At 38.1% G+C, this 21,322-nt stretch overlaps 2 protein-coding genes across 2 annotated transcripts in view; one reads left to right on the top strand and one right to left on the bottom strand.

Moving 5' to 3' along the window:
* The window catches only part of LOC115731019 (probable disease resistance protein At4g27220), a 213,595-nt gene that overhangs the window by 100,575 nt on the left and 91,698 nt on the right, over window positions 1-21,322 (top strand). Inside the window, exon 2 of the mRNA XM_048279420.1 lies at window positions 5,330-5,345. The gene's annotated coding sequence lies outside the window, so the exon portion shown is untranslated. The remainder of the gene's footprint in view (window positions 1-5,329; window positions 5,346-21,322) is intronic.
* Window positions 7,489-9,060, bottom strand: LOC115730441 (regulator of nonsense transcripts 1 homolog). Its single transcript, XM_030661051.2, has 5 exons — window positions 8,987-9,060; window positions 8,845-8,895; window positions 8,654-8,772; window positions 8,096-8,204; window positions 7,489-7,602 (listed from the first exon to the last, which is right to left on the bottom strand). The coding sequence occupies exons 3-5, from the start codon at window positions 8,701-8,703 to the stop codon at window positions 7,489-7,491; spliced, it is 273 nt and encodes a 90-aa protein (XP_030516911.1). The 5' UTR covers window positions 8,704-8,772; window positions 8,845-8,895; window positions 8,987-9,060.

Below are 21,322 nucleotides of genomic sequence, written 5' to 3'. Positions count from 1 at the left end.
TGGTCATTCATTCGACTTGATTCCCAAAATCCTGCGACTATCGAGTTGTGTTTTTGGGAATTTTAGGCCGTGATGGGCGTGAAGTCCGATCAATCGGACATCGGCATGAGGCTTGACGTAGCTCTTTGAACGGCGATTTTGGTCCTTGGAAAGGCCAGATGAGCCCTTCCCTCTCCTTTGGAGAAAATATTGGGTATACTAGACTTACCTTCCTTCTTTTGCAGAAACATGGAGTGACCGAAGGTGGGGATATTTGTAGAAGAGAAGTGGTGAGTGAGAGGGATTTTTGAAAAATTTGAAACGTGGGCTTTACCGGACAAGCCCCCTCCTAGCTCAGTCACACGCCCGGCGTAATAGAGACATCAAATCAAGATTACAAAAGTAAAGACTATCAAAGTTAAATAGTGCGAGAAAGTATAACCTGATGCAGAGTCGGGCAGAAAATATAGACAGGAACCCTTGTGAGTTAAATTTGAATCTAAACATGCGGTTACTCTAGACTAGAGAATGCAAATTCCCTACCTAAACGATGAAAATGAGACACCGATCGAAAATAGAATGCGGTGTGACTTAGTACTCAATTTTAAATTTAGGAATAAATGCGTTAGAAATCTTAAAATTTATCACAAAAGTGCGATTGAGTCCTACAAAATTCAAAAAGTGCAATTAAATTTTAAAATTTATCAAATTGATGAAATCAAGCCCTATTGATTGAATTTTTTGAAAGTTTTAGAACTCAATTGCACTTTTGTGACAAGTTTTTAGAGTTAATTGCACCTTTTGAAAGTTTTAGAACTCGATTGTATTATTGTGAAAAGTTTTAGGACTTACTTATACTTTTTAAAAGTTTGAGGACTTAATTGCACCTTTGTGAGAAGTTTTAGGATTTCCAGTGCAATTATCCCTTAAATCTAAAGTGCAACGTCCATTTTTTTGTCATTGTTTCATTGATCTTATTATTATTATTATTATTATTCCTTGTCAGGATATATAATGACTGTAAATATGCAATTAACTAGCTCTGGTGGTCGAAAAGAATACACGAACTACACGTCTCATTCATAAACCTCACTCTTGAATGAATGGGACAACACATGATTTTGTCGGAAGAGGTCCATTTCTGTCTAGGCCCGAAAGAGATAGTCATTTGAAGTCCTGCATTCTTTGCAACAACAGCTTCTCTATACTACTCGTAACTTAGAGCACATAATTAACGAATCAAATTCGACTAGACTGACTACCGATTCAAATGACAATTGAGAAAACGGCGGATAAGCTACGGAAACAATAGGTCGCCAATCAAAGTTTACGTGGGCAAAGAGTCGACGAATAGTAAAAGAAAATTACTACTTCGAAACAAGACCAGCAATTTGCTTTAATATTACTGACATTGATGTTACATAGTTCACGAGCTAACTCTTATTTCGTACGCCTTGGTCTTGGACGATTCTCGTGCACAATATATCCTAAGGGTGACACAATGATTTAACAAGGCCGGATTTGGTAAAGCTTCCTACAGGTGGGATGGCAGATGCTCAGAAGGGCTTTGTGAGTATGCTGTCAGGCACCAACTCCTACTGCAGCTCCTCTTGAAACTATAGGGACTTAATATATGGCCAGCCGACATGTAGTTCGTCTTTGCAACAGAACTTATAATGTGGTCAATCGCCAACATAGCGAAATTAAATGTCAATAAACTCCACGACAGGCCTAGAATCGTAGAAAGCAAGGCCGACTTCAACGCCGGGGAAACTGACAGCAATGGAATTTCGAAAGACAGCGAGAGAACGGGTGAAAGCAAAATGAAAGAGAAACAAAACAGATAAATTCGGATAAGTGTGACTGTTCATTGACGGATTCCGTCAAACGCCCGAGTGTCATGAGAGTTTGTTCATTTACTGAAATAATCGTTATTTACTAGAGTTTTCCCCCATCAAGAAAGTTTTTAGAGACAGCCAAATTGGCCGAAATTTGGTCGGGTTTGGATTAGTTACAAGTTCTGAAGTTCATTGGACGATTGGAATCAAACTTCAATGACCCGGTCGCAAAAATGCGCTACATAATTTAGTCACCACAATTGATTGACCCTAAATAAGTAGGTCTTATATTTTGAAAATCAATCTCAATGCATCTAATAATATTCTTTGACTAAGCAATACTAACATTTGTGTTCTTTTGGATATATATGGCACGGATATATAAATCCGTCGTCTTCTACGATGTTCTCATCCATTGTGTCCCTTTAACAAATTTCAAGACTAAGTCCACTTTTCCCCTTCAACCTAGCGGCCACTCGCAGCCTCCTCCTTCTCCCCCATCTTCACCATCACCACTGTAATTCGCTTTCGGTGGAATGAAAACCTGCCGAGCGAGCGTTATGCGATCTTTTGAAGCCACTTTGGCTCAGTCTTTGACGGTTGAGCTGAATAACTTTTGGGAAAGCACAGGCAAAAGGAATTTCTGTGTCCACCGGCACAGTCATGCTCGAACAGCGAGATTGATAGAGAATTCGAAGAGAGAGAATGAGGATGACGAGTCCGCTGCCATGGATGAGGAAAAAGACAAGTTGCAAAGCTGAGGCAGAACTCCAGAAGAAAAAAACTGAATGCGAATGGCGTGCAGGAAATAATGAGTACGCTAGGCCAGATTGAACCTGCCCTCAGCGCCGGATAAAGCTCCCTGATTTTCTCCATCTCTTGAACGGGTATTCTTCGAAACAGTGTCCAGCTTCGTCATTCCATCGAATAACTTCCTTGCGAACTCAGTTCCTCCTCCACAGCACAACCGACGGCAGTGGAAATTCGAAAGACAGTGAGAGGATGGGAGAATACAATAAACGTAACAGAAATCAATAGACATAATTGGAACGAATCGAAATGAACTCTGGAGTTAAATCGGAGATGAAACGAAGCAACGATCTTCAGAATTTTTTGACGTGTTTGCAAACCATGCTCCACGGATTTTATCATATGTTTGTCGACATATGACCTTCAGTACTCACCAATCGCAGGGTCCTTCTATACCAAGGAAGGAAAACATCTAGTTAGCTAGGCTTCGTACATATATGCTTTCGTCCAAGGATCCCAATATTCTTCATAGGAAACACCTTGGCATTCTAAGGTATTTCTCGTGCCTAGCTCTACAATCCCGGAGCTGGATTTGGGCCCTAGAGCTGTGTTCGCATTCTTTTTTAAATCGATCCTGCGCGTTGTTTCTGCATGCAGTACGATCCGGACTGCTCAATGCCCCATTGCACACTCCATGGCTGGACTGCTCGCCGTCTTCGGATTTTCTGTCATAATTGCACCTATTGTTCACGAACAGGACTGCGATTTTGTGCGTGGTGGACATGATGATAATGCTCGTACCAAACATTGCAAGCTGAGTTTAATGAGTGTAATAACAATGGTCCCATCCTGTGTCTGCGTCGTCATATTTTTCTGTGCTTATGTTGATACCGTCATAGAATAATAGCAACTGAAAAGGGGACTTGAGTAAAGTAACGCATTCGAATTATGCGACTGACCCACTGCAGTAGCAATTAATGACTGCAAATCTGAAAAAAAACAGAGGATGAGGTAGAAGTTTGGTTGGAAGAACATACCAGATATGTTACGCAGTTCGTAAGCAAACTCTTATTTCGTACCCCATGGGTGATTCTCGACTCTGATAAATCCCGAGGGTGATGATTGACTCAACAAGGCGGGATCTGGTAAAGCTTCGTCCAAGTGGGATGGCGACGTCTTCGCAAGGCTTGGGAATGTTGGGTGCCAAATAAGGGAGTGCAACTGGATTGGGTAGAACTAGGAACCGGACCGGACTGCCCGAAGAACCAGTCTGTTCCCCGTCCCAAGACAATGAAGACATTGACTCCAGAGGGAAGAAACACACGCCGACGCACACTGCTGTTTGAGACGACACGCTCAAAAGAGGAGGGTAATCCTTTATAAAAAACATCATCTTTACATTCTATCACATGTTTCTCTTTTTCTCAGGATCCACTAATAAGTCATCCACACACGAGTGCTCTCTGTTTGATCACTTTTCAAGAGAGACATTAGATTACAGAGGATAGCAACCTTGTTGTGATTCGCGAGCAGTGTACCCACACCGTGGATCACTGGTGTCCCTGTTCTTGGTTGTGAACTATAGCTATACCCACGAGCATAACAGCCTCATCGAACAACCCCCAGTCGTTCGAAGAGTCAGCCACGATCCCGGTCGGCTTCCCCGCTTATGCCCCTTAGGAGAATCCCAAGGACAAATCCGGTAAAGCTTCAGAGAAAGGTCCAATTGTTTAGTTAATTAACTCGGCATTTTGTTGCATGTTTAGGTCTTTAATTAATTCGCACGTCATATAGTCAATCTGTTACACCGTAACATGATTGGTACATTAGGTTACTTAAATTGCATGTCATATAGAATAGTCATGTAGTTAGTTAAATTAATTTCATATACATTAACTTAGGATAGTTTGCTTTCATCCATGTCATTGCATTTTTAAAATAAATTCATTCATTGCATACAGGTTACTCTTTTCCCCTTTAAAAAACGAAAATCATAAAAATAATTCTGTGGCACATGCTTCGTACAAATTTTTTGAGTTCTGATTGTTCATTTAATTATTGTGCACCCGTATGATAAAATCAATCAAATTGTTTGCTTAAAAATGTTTTCATAAAATGAAATGGTATCGAAAGGGGATTAGAATAATTTAGCATAATCAAGTCTCCAAACTCATTATCTCTTATTCGTAGACATAAAATAATTTTTCTCGCTATTTTATTTAGGTTTCTAATCAACTTGACAACTCCAAATTAAAATATCCGCATGTTATATAGCACCATAAGTTGCGATTTGGTAGTGTTGGAGAGAATTCGAACTAGATTAGTTAATTTAATTAATTTAATAACTTATTAGCATGAAACCGATTTTTGGATGGCAACACGGCTTCAACTCCAATGAAACTAGCCTCCGTGATTGAAGTATCAACAACCCTCTGAAGTCCTTACTTCGGCGAAAGAAGACCAGCCCGTGTAGGCTCGTTGGTGTCATCCGACCTCCTCACCTATTAGAAAGACTTTAGGATATGCAGACATTTCCTCATCAAGCGCAGTATTCAGAGCCTCTCTCGCACTCATCTCTTTCGCCGCAGTAGCCTAACTCCGTAACTGCGCCGCCGCTGCCGCACAACTCTTCCGTCTCCTCTTTCTCAACATAACACAGCTTGCGAGCCTCCCCCAGTTGGCTGTCCTCTTAGAATCGACAACATCTTGCGCTCTCGAACTTGAACTTGCTCTAAACCGCTAGATAAAGCTTGCTGAATCTCTCTCTCTCTCTCTCTCCTGATTGGGTAGTCTTTGAAAGAGAGTCCAGCTTAGTCATTACGTCGAACACCTTCCTTGCGAACTCGACACCTCCCCCATAGTGCAACCAACAACAACGGAATTTCAGAAGGCAGCTAAGAGAATGAGAGAAAACAAAATCAAAACAGAAATCAACAGACAAAACGGGAATGAATCGAAATTAATTCTCGAGTTCAAACGGAGATAATGAATGCCGTCGTTGCTTGAGTGTGGCGAGGAACCGGTTGTTTGTGGAGATTTCTCGAAGCAACGATCATCCGGCAAAGTCCAATCTCGATGAATAGATGGTGGTGCTCCATTCACGGTTGCAATCGTCAACTAGAGAGATTATTTTTGGTTCGTCGTATATAACTTTTATCATTAAAAAAGTGCGTATTATTAAAATAAAGTTTATGTATGATTACATGGTGAATTCAAAATCGTCAATAAATAAAGAAAAGAAAGCACTTTTTTTCCTCCAAAAAAGCATATATCACGTCTAACAAATTAAACTTCTTACGATATTTCCAAAACAATGGCAGAAACAAAAACTTAATAGCGAAACTAAGTTAAACTATTCACAAGATGTTCGACCTTGGGTTGATGATTACTTGAGATCCGCTCGACCGGTATCTGGTCAAGCTCTAACTCGAATTACTCGAGTATCTTGCCAAACTAAAGCTCAAGTTCGCCAATACTTGATTCCAACAAGCTTTTGTACCTAACTCAAAAAGTCTAATAGCTATAAAGAAAAGAAATAGACATCCTTAGCTAAGCTCATGTACATGTAAAATCTCGATTTTTTTATTCGAGTCAACCTCCAACATGAAATCAATACTTAGAAGAGGTAAATTTTGAGTTTTTGCCAGCGAGTATGGAGTTGAGTAGATCTCAACTTAGGCACTTTAACGGCTACCACTAGGTGCAGGCCATGTTGATAGTGCTGACATTTGAATTTGGCTAGCAAGTTTCATATTCTAAAATCATTTTGAGTCTAGACTCGTCGTCGACAGCGAAATTTAACCCCCGGCAAAGGGAAAATAGTCAACTCCTTCCCTAGCTGGAATCGAAGGCATCTCGGACTCTCTCCCCAGATTTTCTGCGACCGCATTCTTTTGCATTCTTTACCCTCTCGCTCTGGATTCCCCTGGTTCATCGCCACCAAGTCATATCATCCCGTTGCGAACAACACCATCGGATTCCATATTCGACTCGCGAGTTACGAGCAATCCACGTTCGTTTCCATCTCTCTTCAAGTTCGATTACGTTCGCTATCCGAATCTTTCCTCATTATTGTGTCTTCCCTAGCACTACAAAAAAACGATGATTTAGCGACAAATTTTGCCACGAAAAATTCGGCAAAATTCGTCGCTAATTGACTTTTGCGACGATTTTTGCCACGAAAAAAAATTCGTGGCTAATACGGCGTCGCAAAAATTAGCCACGAAATTTTGAAATTTAGCGACGAAATTTCAAAATTTCGTCGCTAAATTTTGCGACGAAAAGTATGTTTCGTCGCTAAAATTTAGCGACGAAAAGTATGTTTCGTCGCTAAAATTTAGCGACGAAAAGTATGTTTCGTCGCTAAAATTTAGCGACGAAAAGTATGTTTTGTCGCTAAAATTTAGCGATGACTTTAGCGACGAAATTATGGAATTTCGTCGCTAAATTTTGCGACGAAAATGTAATTTCGTCGCTAAATTTTGCGACGCTAGATTGGCCACAAATTTTTTTTCGTGGCAAAATTAGTCGCAAAAGTCAATTAGCGACGAATTTTGTCGAATTTTTCGTGGCAAAATTAGCGACGAAATCAACTTTCGTCGCTAAATTTGACTCGACGATTTGTTTTTTCCACGAATATTATTCAGGGATAAATTTGGCAACGAAATTTGTTCAGCCATGAATTTTGCGACGACCAAGCATGGGACGAACTTTTATAATTTGTGATCGTATAATAAAATAATTTCTTTTAATTTTCAATTTTAAATCTCATTAAAAACAAAATTATTTTCTAGAATTTGTATTTAACATTGATAAAAGCAAGATCTAAATATTATAATAATATGCAAACAAAATACATTCATCTACCATTCACTGGAAGAGAGTTTTCTGAAAAAACAAAATACCATTCATCTACATTCACTTAACATAGAGTTTTCTGATGAACTATTGCCGCTGAAGTAACGGTTTTGCCCGTGCCAGGAGGTCCCTGAATCAAACTTACGGGCTTCTGGAGAACGCTCTTCACAGCAAAAACCTAATACGCAACAATCATTCGGTAAGCATGCAGTGAAAACAAGAAACAAAGCAACACAGAAAAAGTAGAAACTTGAATTAAGCCCCATGATTCACACATTATTCATGTTAAACACAAACGGATGCACACCCACAAAGAAAAGGAGGAAGGAGGGAGAAACCACTAATTGAACAGCCATGTTACAAAATGAATGCTTCAACCCATCGTTGAACAGGATGACTGACTAACACAAGAAATCAATTGATGCAAGAGAATTTCCAATTCACCCTTTACTCTTGCTGTGCTTTATGTAAACAAAGCCAGAATGATATCAGTAAATCTTTTCCACCCAAAAAAAGGATATGTATAAGCAGTTTACACCCAACAAGATCAAGCATGCCAGAACTCCAAATTAACAAACATTAATACATGGTAAAGCGGTCAAATACTATGCCAGAATGGATAATAAACCTCAGCCATACATGATAGATGGTGAGACAGAAGACAAAAGTACCTGAGATGCATTGAGCTCAGGAAGTCCAGGTGCACCAAACCGACAAGGCAATGTATTCCGGACCATTTGAAGCTCAACCTCATGGCCCAATAAGTGGTGATAGATATATCTGTAAGAAGTAATAGCATTAAACAGACCCAAGTAGCAGATATAAAGTGTGGAGAGGCCAGCAAAGGCACAAGAGCAGATAAGACAAAATGCTCCATCAATTACAGGAGGTCGACAGGCATCAAAAACCCCAACTTCATTCATGGAAAAAGGACATCTAGGACATCCCCACAATGAGGACAGTAGAGCATAATCTTGAATATTATGCTTGAATACACTACAATGTGTACCACCACATGTTCCGAGATCCACACCCAACATTCACCACCATATTCAGATGTCTAGAAGGACTGAACAATGATACATGTACATATACATGGTCTGAGGGCATTACACCCTCAAAAATTATCATCGATGACAAAAATTGCTACTAAAATCAACCCTGAAGAAAAAAGAATGTTAGACCAAAACAGATATTAAAAAAATGATGGAAAATGGAGATTAACCCACCCACTGACACTTGTTTCGTCCACAGCAAATGTCTTCATTGCTCCCTGCATTCTGTCAAAACTTGTACTCTTCCAAACAAAGTCAACACTGAAACCGTAGTTGACATCAACTGGAACACCCTAAACATTAAAGCAGCCTATAAGCAAAAATAAATACACAAAAAGTTTAAAGACAGCTCTTTAAAAATAAACCTGACTGGCACGAAGCTCCAAAGCAACCTCTTCTTGTGCGGTTAGCTTAATCTGAAATGAAAAAGTATTAGGTGAGCCCCCAGAACACAAGAAAGAAGAGTCAATATATCTTTTGGGCACATAAGAAATTTAAAAGACATACCACATGCCCCACAGATTGCCATGCTGGATGAGCAGCATCTCCTGAATAACGGAGCCTCAACTCATCATCAGGATATTAAGCTTCACCGAACAGGTAAGTAGAAATGTCTTCTCAACAGAACATACATAGTAGAAACGAGTAATTGTTTGCAAGATAAAGGCATCACCAATAACTGTTAAAGTTTGTAACACAAGAACTGAGAGCACAAGAAAGATTATGGCCACATACTTTGTCATAATCAGCTTCAAGCTTGATGAGCGGAGCAAATACATTTTGATACTGCAGCGAACAGCAACATCCATAAGTTAGACACAATTAGTAATCAAGAACACTCTCTGAACCACAGTCAATGTAGGAACCTGATATGCATCTTCATACTTTAGTACTACAGGCTGAGGCTCATCATCCACACCAGGCTTCTCAAGATCCTCAAGGGAAGCATCAGGATTCGTCTTCCACAATTCTTCTATCTTGTTTATTTGTTGTGCGTTGATCTGGCGTGCCCTCAAGTTCTTCTACCACATGATCAAGCTCTTGCTCAGAAACTGTCAATGGGTCCTAAATGGACTCTATTGTTGCACAGGATGCATACGACACTTGAACCAACAACTCCAGACCTCAGATACCAACGGCATTTACAAATCGAATTTCATACTTGTGATTAGCACAAAAAAGTAACATAGAATGGCCTCACTGCTTTCAATAAATCGTCAGACTTGGCAGAAACAAAATACAAAAGATTAACCAACAACAGCTCCTCCCATGAAATATTAATTTAACTACGAATCATAGACCTCTTGTGCAATAAGACATCAATACGCAGATTTAAACTCAATCCAAGCAACAGCATCCTCAATATCTAAACCACGTATAACCCACAATTTACCTGCCCAATCCGACGGAGAATCATTTCTATCTTCAAAGCTTCCTCTTGGCTCTCACAGAGTCCAGCATCGACCAAAAACTGCGTGCCCAAGAGAAATTCTAGTGAAACAAACGAAATTTGCAAACACTGAACAAAAAACAAGATGCCAAGAAAACCAAAATCCAACCTCCTCCAACTCCATGCTTCTCTGGCAGGAGGCGCCTCGATGCAGGCCAGCGGCTCGGATCGGCGTCTCGCAGTCAAGGAATGCAGCAGGCGATCGTCGTCTCCTAGAAGCCGAATCTTGGACAGCACCAAGGCCCTCGAAGCCATGAACTTGGACCCCATCTCGCGCAACCATCGAAGCAAAGGAACTCCTAGTTCCAGAGGTCGAGGCGCTCGAGGGGCAATGGGAACTGCGTGATCTGGCAGAGGACGAAGGACGAAGGACGGATTGCTGCGAAATCGGCTGAGGTTGATGGACTTGAGGGATGTGAAGCGCCGCGAGAGGAGGGAGTCGAGGCGTGGGGTCAAAAGGTTGGGGATGGAGAGGGAAAAGCGAAAGAAAGAACGCAGTAAATGGGTTTTGTTTGGAGACTTTAGCGACGGAAACGTATTTTCGTCGCCAACTTAGCGACAAAAAAGGATATGTCGCTAATTTAGCGACGAAAAATTTCTTTCGTCGCTAAATTAGCGACGAAAAATTTCTTTCGTCGCTAAATTAGCGACGAATAAATGAATTCGTCGCTAATTTGAATATTTTTTTATTTTTATTCATATTTAATTTAGCGACGAATATATGTTTCGTCGCTAATTTAGCGACGAAAAAATCTTTTCGTCGCTAAATTAAATATTTTATTTTTCATTTTTTCATATTATATTAGCGACGAATCACTGATTTGTCGCTAATTTAGCGACAAAAAAAGGATACGTCGCTAATTTAGCGACGAACAATTTCTTTCGTCGCTAAATTAGCGACAAATAAATGAATTCGTCGCTAATTTGAATATTTATTTTTATTTTTATTCGTCTTCCATTAGCGACGAATATATCTTTCGTCGCTAATTTAGCGACGAAACATTTTTTCGTCGCTAAATTAAATATTTTATTTTTCATTTTTTCATATTTTATTAGCGACAAATCACTGATTTGTCGCTAATTTAGCGACAAAAAAAGGATACGTCGCTAATTTAGCGACGAACAATTTCTTTCGTCGCTAAATTAGCGACAAATAAATGAATTCGTCGCTAATTTGAATATTTTTTTATTTTTATTCATATTCCATTAGCGAGGAATATCTTTTTCGTCGCTAATTTAGCGACGAACCATTTTTTCGTCGCTAAATTAAATATTTTCTTTTTCATTTTTTCATATTTTATTAGTGACGAAACAACGAATTCGTCGCTAATTAGAATTTTTTTTTCTTTTTATTCATATTCAATTAGTGACGAATATTTGTTTCGTCACTAATTTAGCGACGAATAATATGTTTTGTTGCTAAATTAGAGACAAACCTGTTTTTTCATCGCTAATTTAGCGATGAATGATTTGTTTTGTCGCTAATTTAGCGACGAACCATTTTTTCGTCGCTAATTGAGCGACCAAATAGTTTCGCAATAGTTTTTTCGTCCATATTCTTTTTTATTTTTATTCATATTCTATTAGCTACAAATTTTTCTTTTGTCGCTAATTTAGCAACGGAAAAATGAATTCATCGCTAATTTGAATATTTTTTTATTTTTATTCATATTCTATTTTCATATATTTTAAATTTCTTAATTTATTAAATTTTTATTTATTCTATTTATTATTAAATATTTTCTTTCTATTCTTATTTTTGAAAAAAATAGAATTCAAAATAATTCAAGTTTGGAATTCTATCATATTGGAAATTTCGTTGCTAAATGAGCAACAAAAATAGAAACAATCTGAAGCTTCTTAAAATTAGCAACGAATTATATCCTATAGAATTCAAAAGAATTCACTAAATTAGTGACGAAACAATCTTCGTCGGAAAAAGGCCTCATCCTTGCCTCGGAAAAAGTTCTCATTCGCTAACAGATTATCCATGCTCCATCTCACCAAGAACAAAACAACAGCATCGGTCTCCCGTATGCATCAAAAGTAGATGTCACAATCCGAAGCTTCTTAAAATGTATCACCACCGATCATCGACATAGAAATAGAAATAAGCAAAAGTACTATCTTATTATACAGCAGAATAGAAATCGACCAAGATAATTAGAAATAGAAAATGATTTGTAATTAGGATCAATAGCGAGAATGTAATTGAGAATGATTTGTAATTGGGAGCAAAGTCCAGAAATTGTTTCAACCCAAGACGGCACTCATCGGCCAATCCTCGACGTCGGGTAAGTTCTTATTATACATCCAAGACCTATCTTTTTGCATTGTGCCTCAACACGAATTAAAGATTTATAAAATATTAAATATCATATCTAATGTTTAATGCTCTTAATTAAGACCATAATTTTAAAAATTAAATTCCGTTTGTGACAAGACAATTACTTTGAAATTGAAAAAAAATAACCATGTCAAAAACACTTACCCAAGTATTTGTTTGAATTATTTATAGTAGAACGTGGTTAATCTGATGAGAATTGCAAATTTCATCGTTAATTGTATAAATTAACGAAGAAAAGATGTTGGTGGACTATAGAAACAAAAAAAAATCTGTAATTTAGCAACAAAAATCCCCTTCGTCGTAAATTTTGCGACGCATTTTGCGACGAAATGGATTTTCGTCGCTAATTTAGCTATGAACTATTTTTTCGTCACTAAATTACAGAAGTTAGTTTACCGATGAATCACTTTTTCGTCGCTAAATTAGCGACGAATCACTTTTTCGTCGCTAATTTAGCGACGAATCACTTTTTCGTGGCTAATTTCGTAGCAAATTAGCGACAAATTTATTTTCGTCGCTAGTTTCATCTCCAATTTAGCAACGAATATTTTTTCGTCGCTATTTTCGTCGCCCATTAGCGACGAAAAATTTATTCATCGCTATTTTTGTCGCTAATCAGAGACAAATTTTTTAGTCACTATTGTCGTCGCAAATAGCGACGAATTTTGTTTTTGTCGCTATTTTCGTCGCAAATTAGCCACGATTTTTTTTCGTCACTAATTTTCCGTGGCTAAATCCTTATTTTTTTGTAGTGTAGTTGATTTGGTTCGTATTGGAAACCATATGACAAGAGTTACTTTTCTTGGAGTGAACTTGGGGCATCCCAATGCCAATGGTGGGGTAACGTGGAATATGGGAAAATGGGGAAAAAAATAGAAGTAAAGACTGTGATCAGGTCGGGAGGATTACTAAAAAAGTCTTAAGCATATTATAATTTTGTCAATTCAGTTTTTAAATTTTTTTTTTTACAAAATCAATCCTAAACCTTTTTATAATTGTGTTATTTCAGTCCATTTGGCTGGCCGACAACGACATAACAAAGTTTTAGTAATATTTTTATATTTTTTGAGTTTTTTTAAATATCTTTCGGTAAATTTTCCTTTTTTTTTTTTTTTGCTTTGGGTCGATGGCCTCCTACAAGCCCTTGCCGGCCACTAATGAGGGAAGTTTGGATGTGATATGGCCAAAAATCTCATGGGTTACTTAGAAAAAAAATGGAAAAATCTACTCTAATGCATAGAAACTGCTATTTGTCCCTTTATTATCTTAGCTACTATATAATTTATGAGCATTTTAAGGAATAATTTTGTAATAGCTATTACATTAAGCTATATTTTGGTGTATTGGGCAACCATAATAAGTACACACACGATAGAACGGCGCAAATAAACTTAATTGCCAAAACTCATCCATGAAATTTGGGCTAACCCAATATAAATTTGGATACGCTACATTTGCAAATTTGAATAGTTGATATAATGTTAAGAAAGAAAAACCCGATAAATCGCTTAACCCCATTTGGGAGTGCATGAGATTACTATATAGTTAGCCGTATCCGTTGAGTGATGTGGATTATTCAAGAATAGAAGTCGATTTACTTTATAAAAAGAAGATATCAATGAATTTCTATGAAATGGTTTCATGGGATTCAGCCAATTGTCTTGATCATGGGATATCATTGAGAAATAGGAATTCATGTTATCAAAAGATTTCCTGCGATTATTTTTAGTATGGAACGAGTCAATCATCCACTTTGGTATCTTGTTGAACAAAAATGGTGATATTCTTCCTACATTGATCCATAATTTCGATTTTTGGGACACCAATTTTTTCGTAAGATCCATATAATTTCACATGCTTTTTAATGTCTTTAGCTCGTCCAAGGAGAATCGACGAAGTAAATTGGATCATATGTGATATCCATCTTACAAGTTTAGCGGTGCAAATGTATATGCAAATCTTGACTCCATGCGACTTTATTGTCCATGAAAATGACACTACGATCTTTGAGTCTACACATGGAATCCTTTTACATGAAATAAAGATAAGTGCTCCAGAAACTTCAAAAATCTCTAAACATAGTACAACCAAATCCTAAGTTATATCCAGTAAGTTCAACCAAGTAGCTTTGTTAATCAAACCTTTAAACAACGTGTTTCGTTCACTGAAAAAGGACGATATAGTGGGAAGTAATTGATAATATTTTAAAGAATTTCTAGGACTTGATTGTATCGCTTCAAAGTTTGAATTGCTCTGTACTTAAAGATTTTATACCAGTGATATAACTAAATTTGGCAGCATTTCTTGTTTTCTTTTTATAGTGACACTAATAAACGAAGACATTAGTAGATAAAATACAAGACAAGTGGTGTACTGATTTGACCGCGCGATCAATATAAATTGATGTCAATTGTTGGACTAATCGTGAGCTGTGAATGATCCGGGCTTGTGCAGAGCTCTTGAACCGGCCAGGAGATTTAAACCCGAATATCGTCTCTTCCAAATTGCAGCGAGTCGAATATATCTGAAGAAAAGCAATGTGGTAAGATCCTCATGGCAAGGGACAACTCTTGGATTTAAATCACATAGAGTCGCTAGACTCTGTTAGTTCAATAGGTTAATCGTGCATCTTGTCAATAATTTCTCTTTTTCTATATTTCATATGGTTGTTTTCTTCTTTCTGATGACAAAATTGCAAAATGTCTACTTGAGAGCAGAGAGTTCCCAATTCATTCTTTGAGGCGCACGTCAATAAACGCCCGCAGACCGTGGCTCTCATATTTCAAGACAAATCAAGGCCGGTGAAGCTCATCAGCCACGAACGTCATGGAAAGTTATCTGCCAATTGGGCCGCATTCGCAAGGGAAACTTCTTTGATGGCGGGAGACCTGTGTGCGTTCGAGCTCATTAGAAGGGTGCTATTCAGAACCACTGATAAGACTTTGGTGAACAAAACTATGCAGTACGACTCAGCAGAGAAGCATCGCTGCAGATCGCTTTTGGTGAGAACAGAACTTGAGAATTGCTAGGCTGAATTCTGCTTCCGATTCGGCAAAACAGATAAGTGAGTCTTGTTCCAATCAACGGAGTGGCAAAACAGATAATGTCGGCACTTTAACTTCCATTTCAGAAAGAGTCTCTGGAATTAGGTGCTGCTTTATGGAGTATCATGACCTTTGGAACTGTAAGTGAAGTAACATCAAGTGTACACTTCCCTTACGCCATACGCCAACTCGGAAATTCAAGGCATATGGGTTGAGATTTTGGAGTACATTCTGTTAAATTGTTTGAATTTAAATTATCATGATAATCATAATTTCTATTCTATGCAGTACACATAGATCTTTTCATAGTAAGACAACTGAAGAAGTGCTCATATTAAAGACTATTAAAGTTCTCTTTTTTAGCTAAGCACAAGAACGGAAATTCTAGACAGTAGACACAGAGTGAACCATAGCCAGTTTTTTGCGGTCTTACACCTCCAAAGCCCCAAGTACTCCAAAATTAGCTGGTGAATGTGATTCGGAGCATCCCTTCTTCATAGTGCTAATAGAGTTAGATCACAAGAGTAAAGTGGGTAAGATCTCTAGCCTAATCCATCACTGGCAATGGTTGTTAACAGTTTAGGTTTCTTTTTTTTTATTTTTTATACCCGAACAGAAACTATCGTTCTGTGCTTGTTGTGACCCTAAACCTGACTCAAACCGCATCTGACCCGAACCAAAAACACATTTCCGGTTTTCAGTTCTTCCTCCTCTTCTTCTTCTTTGCTCAAACTAAACTCACTCAGCCTCATGTTGCTCCTTTTTATCTTTCCTTAGGCACAATTATGATCGCACAATATCGTGAGTTTCGATTGCTCAGAATAAGCTGTACACAACGTCCAGAATTGAGTTCAAGTGCGCTTCAAGCATATGAATGTGATAGTCTAATATGAAATCAATATAAATCCAAACTATCACTTTCTTATATGAATACCACTTTGCAGGAAGATTCATGTTTTTATAAATGAAAATTTTCGTAAAGAATCCGAGAGAAAGGTCAGTCCGTTGTCCACTCTGTGTCCCGAATAGAGGGAACGTAACTCGAGGACCACTTGGTTGCCAAGCAAAAAAGGTCTCTTCTTTTCGTTCACTTTATTCCTTAATGTGAAACTTACCATTTATACATGCCAAGGAGGTCCAAGTATAAGTAACATCAACAACTAACAACTTTACTTGATTCAAATCTTGGGACCTATCATTTTTATGTGTTTCATGCCTTGAAACGTTCAAATTGATGGAAAACAAATGTAACATCAATGCAGCATCTCTCTGTATATTCACATGACTAAAACACTACATAAACGAGATCAAATTCCTCACATTTCACATTTTAAATGCCCATCTCACTATGCATATTTATACACCTCAAGGACCATGCATATAACATCACACGCATGTCATTTGTACCAAAACTTATCGTGTCCAGCAGCTTGGATGGACAGCTACTTCTTCAAGAATGCTTTAGATTGCAGGTTGAGATCGACGAATGCTTTAGATTGCAAGTTAAGATCGACGATTATTTGTTTTGCTCTTGATTAATCATTATTTGTTTCGGTCGTTTGATTTTTCTTGGTATTACACTGATGGAAAGGAAATAGTACTAAAAATAACTTGTTACTACTAATGAGTGATGTTACAACATCTGAAATGTTTTACCATGAAACACATTTCCACAATGATAGATGCATCTATTCGATACTAGTAGCATTTTTTAAGGGAATGTGCAATCTTATGAATAGGTTAAAAAAAATGAACAATACATATTGCCTGTACTATTTTTGTGACATCATGTATTCTGAATTGTTTTTAAAGCCTTGAATAAATGAAAAGTCTCATTGATGTATTTCAGTTTAATATCACTCAGAAATGGTCCATTTTGAGCGGACTAACCAAATGAGAATGGCTAGCTAGGAAAATTAAGTACGTGGAACTAAGAACTTGATTCTGGATTGACTTTTTGTCCATGAAAATTGTCGAGGGAATATTTTGGACCAATATAGGCCGATTCTAGAATGATTAAGGAACGATTTGGATAATACCCTACGCTTGGATCACGGATGATTCCGTTTGACCTCGTATGGGTTCCGAACGTCCCTAAATTATTTTCTAACGATCGTGTCCATCGGGACTAGTGATTGACCCTCGCAATTGAATGGCAACCAAAGTTGCCATGGCTCGAGAAATTCTTAAACGTGATATTAATCACGGGTCGATACACGTAACTCCTAAAAGCCGGCCGTTAATTTGAGATATGCTGAAATTTCAATTGATCGAAATTGATCGGGAATCGAGCTTCGGAACTTGACCTCGGACCTTCGGGAGTTTCAATAATTAAATTTTGGACGTTTCCTCATCCATTGTACAATTTCTTCGCGGTTCACCCTAAGGGTTCAAGAAAAATAAAATTTGGACTAGAAATGGGAAAAGACCCATTTACCCTTGGAGAATACCCAATTTTTCACTTTGGCTCAAGGGCATTTTGGTCAATACCCCTCTTGGCCGAAATTTTGTACTATTCCTTGGTGAGGAATTCCCATTTTTGCCCCTCTTGCATTCAAGACACCAAAAATATCTAGCCCTAATATTATCCTACCCTTTTATTATTAAGTCTTGGTCTTCTTCCCCAAAATATTTCAAGAACACACTCTCTCTCACCTCACTCTCCCCTTGGCCGAACTCCATTGCTCTCTCTCTCCCTCATTGAAAAATTTTCCAAGTTTCCCCAGTGTCGCCTTGAACCGCCGGAGCTCAATTCTCCGCCATGAACCGCCTTGAACCGCCGGAATAACTTGGGTTGAAGCCGATCAAAGGGAGTCGCCGAAGCCGCCGGTTGGAATCAAATTTTCTCTCGACTTTCTCGTCGGAAAACTTGCTAGATTTGTGGTAAGTCAGTCTCTAATCTTAGATTAGGTACCTAGGTTGCTAATGGACATTAGGTTGAGTAGATTTGGGTGAAAAATTGGTTGGTTTTGTTCATTATCATGCCTTGGCTGAAAATGAAGATGAAGGGAGGAGAGAGAAATGTGTTCTTGAGTGAATAGTGAAATGCAATGAGTAGAAGTGGATGGCTAGGATTTAATCTAGCTTGATCTTACTTTAATTGGATGGCCCACGTTGAATCTTGCTTAGGAAGATTAATCTGATGGCTGGGATTAAATCCTGCTATAGTGTAGATATATTGTGTGGTGGAGATTAATTGTACATTAGTATAGTATAATTGTATAGTACGTATTAAATGCCACGTTAGTACAGTATAATTTGTACGGTACGTATTGATTGTACGTTAGTATAATTTTGATCATATGGTGGTTATTAATTGCTACATTGGTAGAATTAATATTGTGTGGCGTAGATTAATTTTTGTGGTAACCGAAATTAATTGTGTGGCCCAATTGGCCATTGGCCTTGTGTGACCTAATCGGGTGGTCCCGATTTATTAATTCTCTAACGTAAGTGAATCACGTGGTTCCGATCGAGTATTTATTCAGTATATTAAATCGAGCGGTCTCGATTGGGCGATTGAGAAAAATTAGAAAAATCGTGTGGTCCCGATCTTTATTTGCAGAAAAATTGGTGAGGCCGGATGGTCTCAATCTGCTAATCAGGAAATTTAGCATGATCATGTGGCGAAGGTTGATCAATCGGAAGGATTTAAGAGATCGTGTGGTATCGGATGAGCGACCGAGGAATTATTGTTGACATATGGTCTTTATGGGGATTATTTGAGAGGAATGCGGAATTCTACCCTGAAGCGTTATGACGCGGGGTTCGTGTTTTTATAAGACCATATTTTTCCTGAGGCGTTATGATGCGGGCTCTGTTATTATTATTTTACCCTGAGGCGTTAAACACGGGGTTGTGCTTATTATATTATCCCGAGGCATTAAACGCAGGATAGTGACCCGAGGCGTTATTATTCAGGTCTGGACTATATAATGGCCTGAGGCGTTATTACGCGGGTCTGCCCAGTTATAATAAAGCTTGATGCGTTAAACGCGGGCTCTTGACCAATGTGGAATTTTATATGATAGCCTGATGCGTTAAACGCGGGCTTTGGATCCATGTGGAATATTTATATTATAGCCTGAGGTGTGGAACGCGGGCATTGGAGCAACGTGGAATATTTTTATTCCAGTCCGAGACGTGAAATATCGATATGGGGGTAACGTGGAATATTTGTGAAGGTGTGGCAATTTTTGGAGGAAGAATGAAATATTGTGGAATTTATTTGTTGAATTTTTTAGTAAAGGAGGATTTTTGGAGAATTGCACACTTAGAATGTGTGTGGAGGCACTAGCGCCCTAACCTAGGATTAGGGATTGGCTTACTAAGATTTATTCATTCCTTTAAGCAAATAAATCTAAGAAATTCTTAGCTTATCTAATGTTGCATTATCAAAAGATTATCGCAACCAACTTTGATACTGATAAGTGCAAACAAATCCGGCAAATTGCATGTTGTCCTTGAAGTGCTCTAAACTTTGATAATGATCAGCACAAGCTACTTTGTATCTCTTAATATTCATCATTGCAACTTTCCATGAATTAAAGGGATAAAGCGTGGCCAGTCTTAAGTATCAATTAAACCACGTAAAAGCCGATGCTCAATGAACTAGTGATTATAAATGCATTTATCATTTCGTGCTCTTTGCAATGCAATATACTAGGCCTTAGTCATCAGTCAACTGAAATGAAAGCATCAATTAGCCCCTCCCTGTTTATGTCACTAACAAGCTCTTGCATTCTCATGATTTGTGAGAGTCAAGGAACTTTGGAATTTCCTTCTTTGATATCATAACTCAATATAATCACATTCATTGTGTCATTTTTCTTAATATGACAGGTACAATTTCCTGAGCTTGAGCAGATGGTTCTCTCTCACATGGACAATTTAAGCAAAATATGGCCCGACAATCATCTAGAATCTCTTACTTTTGACTCTCTACTGGAAGTGAAGGTCAAAAATTGCGAGAACCTGGAAAATTTGTTCCCGCATTGGGTGGCTACAAGTCTAACCCAACTTGAGGGGCTTCGAGTGGAGTCTTGTAGCATCGGGGAGATAGTCGCTAATGGAGATGACACTCGACACTCCAATATTGCTCAAGTTCTCTTTACGAAACTAACCTCTTTGGTGTTACATGATATGACACGACTCAAGACCTTCTGCCCTAACTTGCCCACTTTGAATTGGCAATTCTTGAAGGAGTTGCGAGTGACTCACTGTGATAAATTGAACATGTTGTCTTTTGCGGCATCCATGAGCAAGTGGACTCGGAGAGATGATAAACAAGACCTTTCAAACCAAGAAGCGCACTCTTCATTTGAGAGGGTATGATTTCATCTGCTTCTCCTCGGTTTCTACTTAGTTCTTTAAAGTACCCACTAATCTCACGTCCTCTACGTAATCAAATCACGTTATGATACTATAAAAAAAATGATCTCCCTTGCCAATCGGTTTGTCGATAACATAAGATATCTTTAATATCTCAAGTATACTTTTCATTTGTGGAAATACATAAGATATTCCATTACGTAGAACTACAAAAATAATAACAGATTTTTGTTGACCACACAATATGTTCGTAATCTACTCTTATCTAATGGCTCTCCTTGGGGAAGTCAATGAGGATTTCACACGAGATCCTCTCCATTTTTTACAAGTCTTACATGTACTTTTGTCCTCCATTTATTTTCTACAAACCGTAAGAAAAATAAACTCAAAACAATTTTTAAGGGTGTGGACCCCATAATTTTTAGATACATTGCGAGTGCACCTCATTACAAAAAATTCCAGGTAAGATATACCTAATATAAGAGGAATTTGGTGAGCTGGAGGGTTTTGGAATTTAGATTCACTCTACCATCCTCTACTTGAGATATGTATGTAGACCTCTTTGGATTTAATGAATTGTAAGAAGATGGCCACCTATCACACAAATCAAATGAAATAGGTTTACCTTTTACAACTAGTGATTTATTGTTGAACCTCTACTTGAATTTATT

Source organism: Rhodamnia argentea, chromosome 5, assembly GCF_020921035.1.
Source record: "Rhodamnia argentea isolate NSW1041297 chromosome 5, ASM2092103v1, whole genome shotgun sequence".
NCBI lineage: Eukaryota > Viridiplantae > Streptophyta > Magnoliopsida > Myrtales > Myrtaceae > Rhodamnia > Rhodamnia argentea.
The sequence above is the reverse complement of the archived record's forward strand: the minus strand, read 5'-3'. Positions and strand labels throughout refer to the sequence as shown.

Excerpts from the sequence above, each read along its gene's own strand:
- LOC115730441 (XM_030661051.2), bottom strand. The coding sequence starts at position 8,703 with ATGCAGGGAGCAATGAAGACATTTGCTGTGGACGAAACAAGTGTCAGT. Across the intron at positions 8,205-8,653 it reads GACGAAACAAGTGTCAGTGG|ATATATCTATCACCACTTAT; the intron begins GTGGGTTAATCT and ends TACTTCTTACAG. Across the intron at positions 7,603-8,095 it reads CTGAGCTCAATGCATCTCAG|GTTTTTGCTGTGAAGAGCGT; the intron begins GTACTTTTGTCT and ends GTTGCGTATTAG.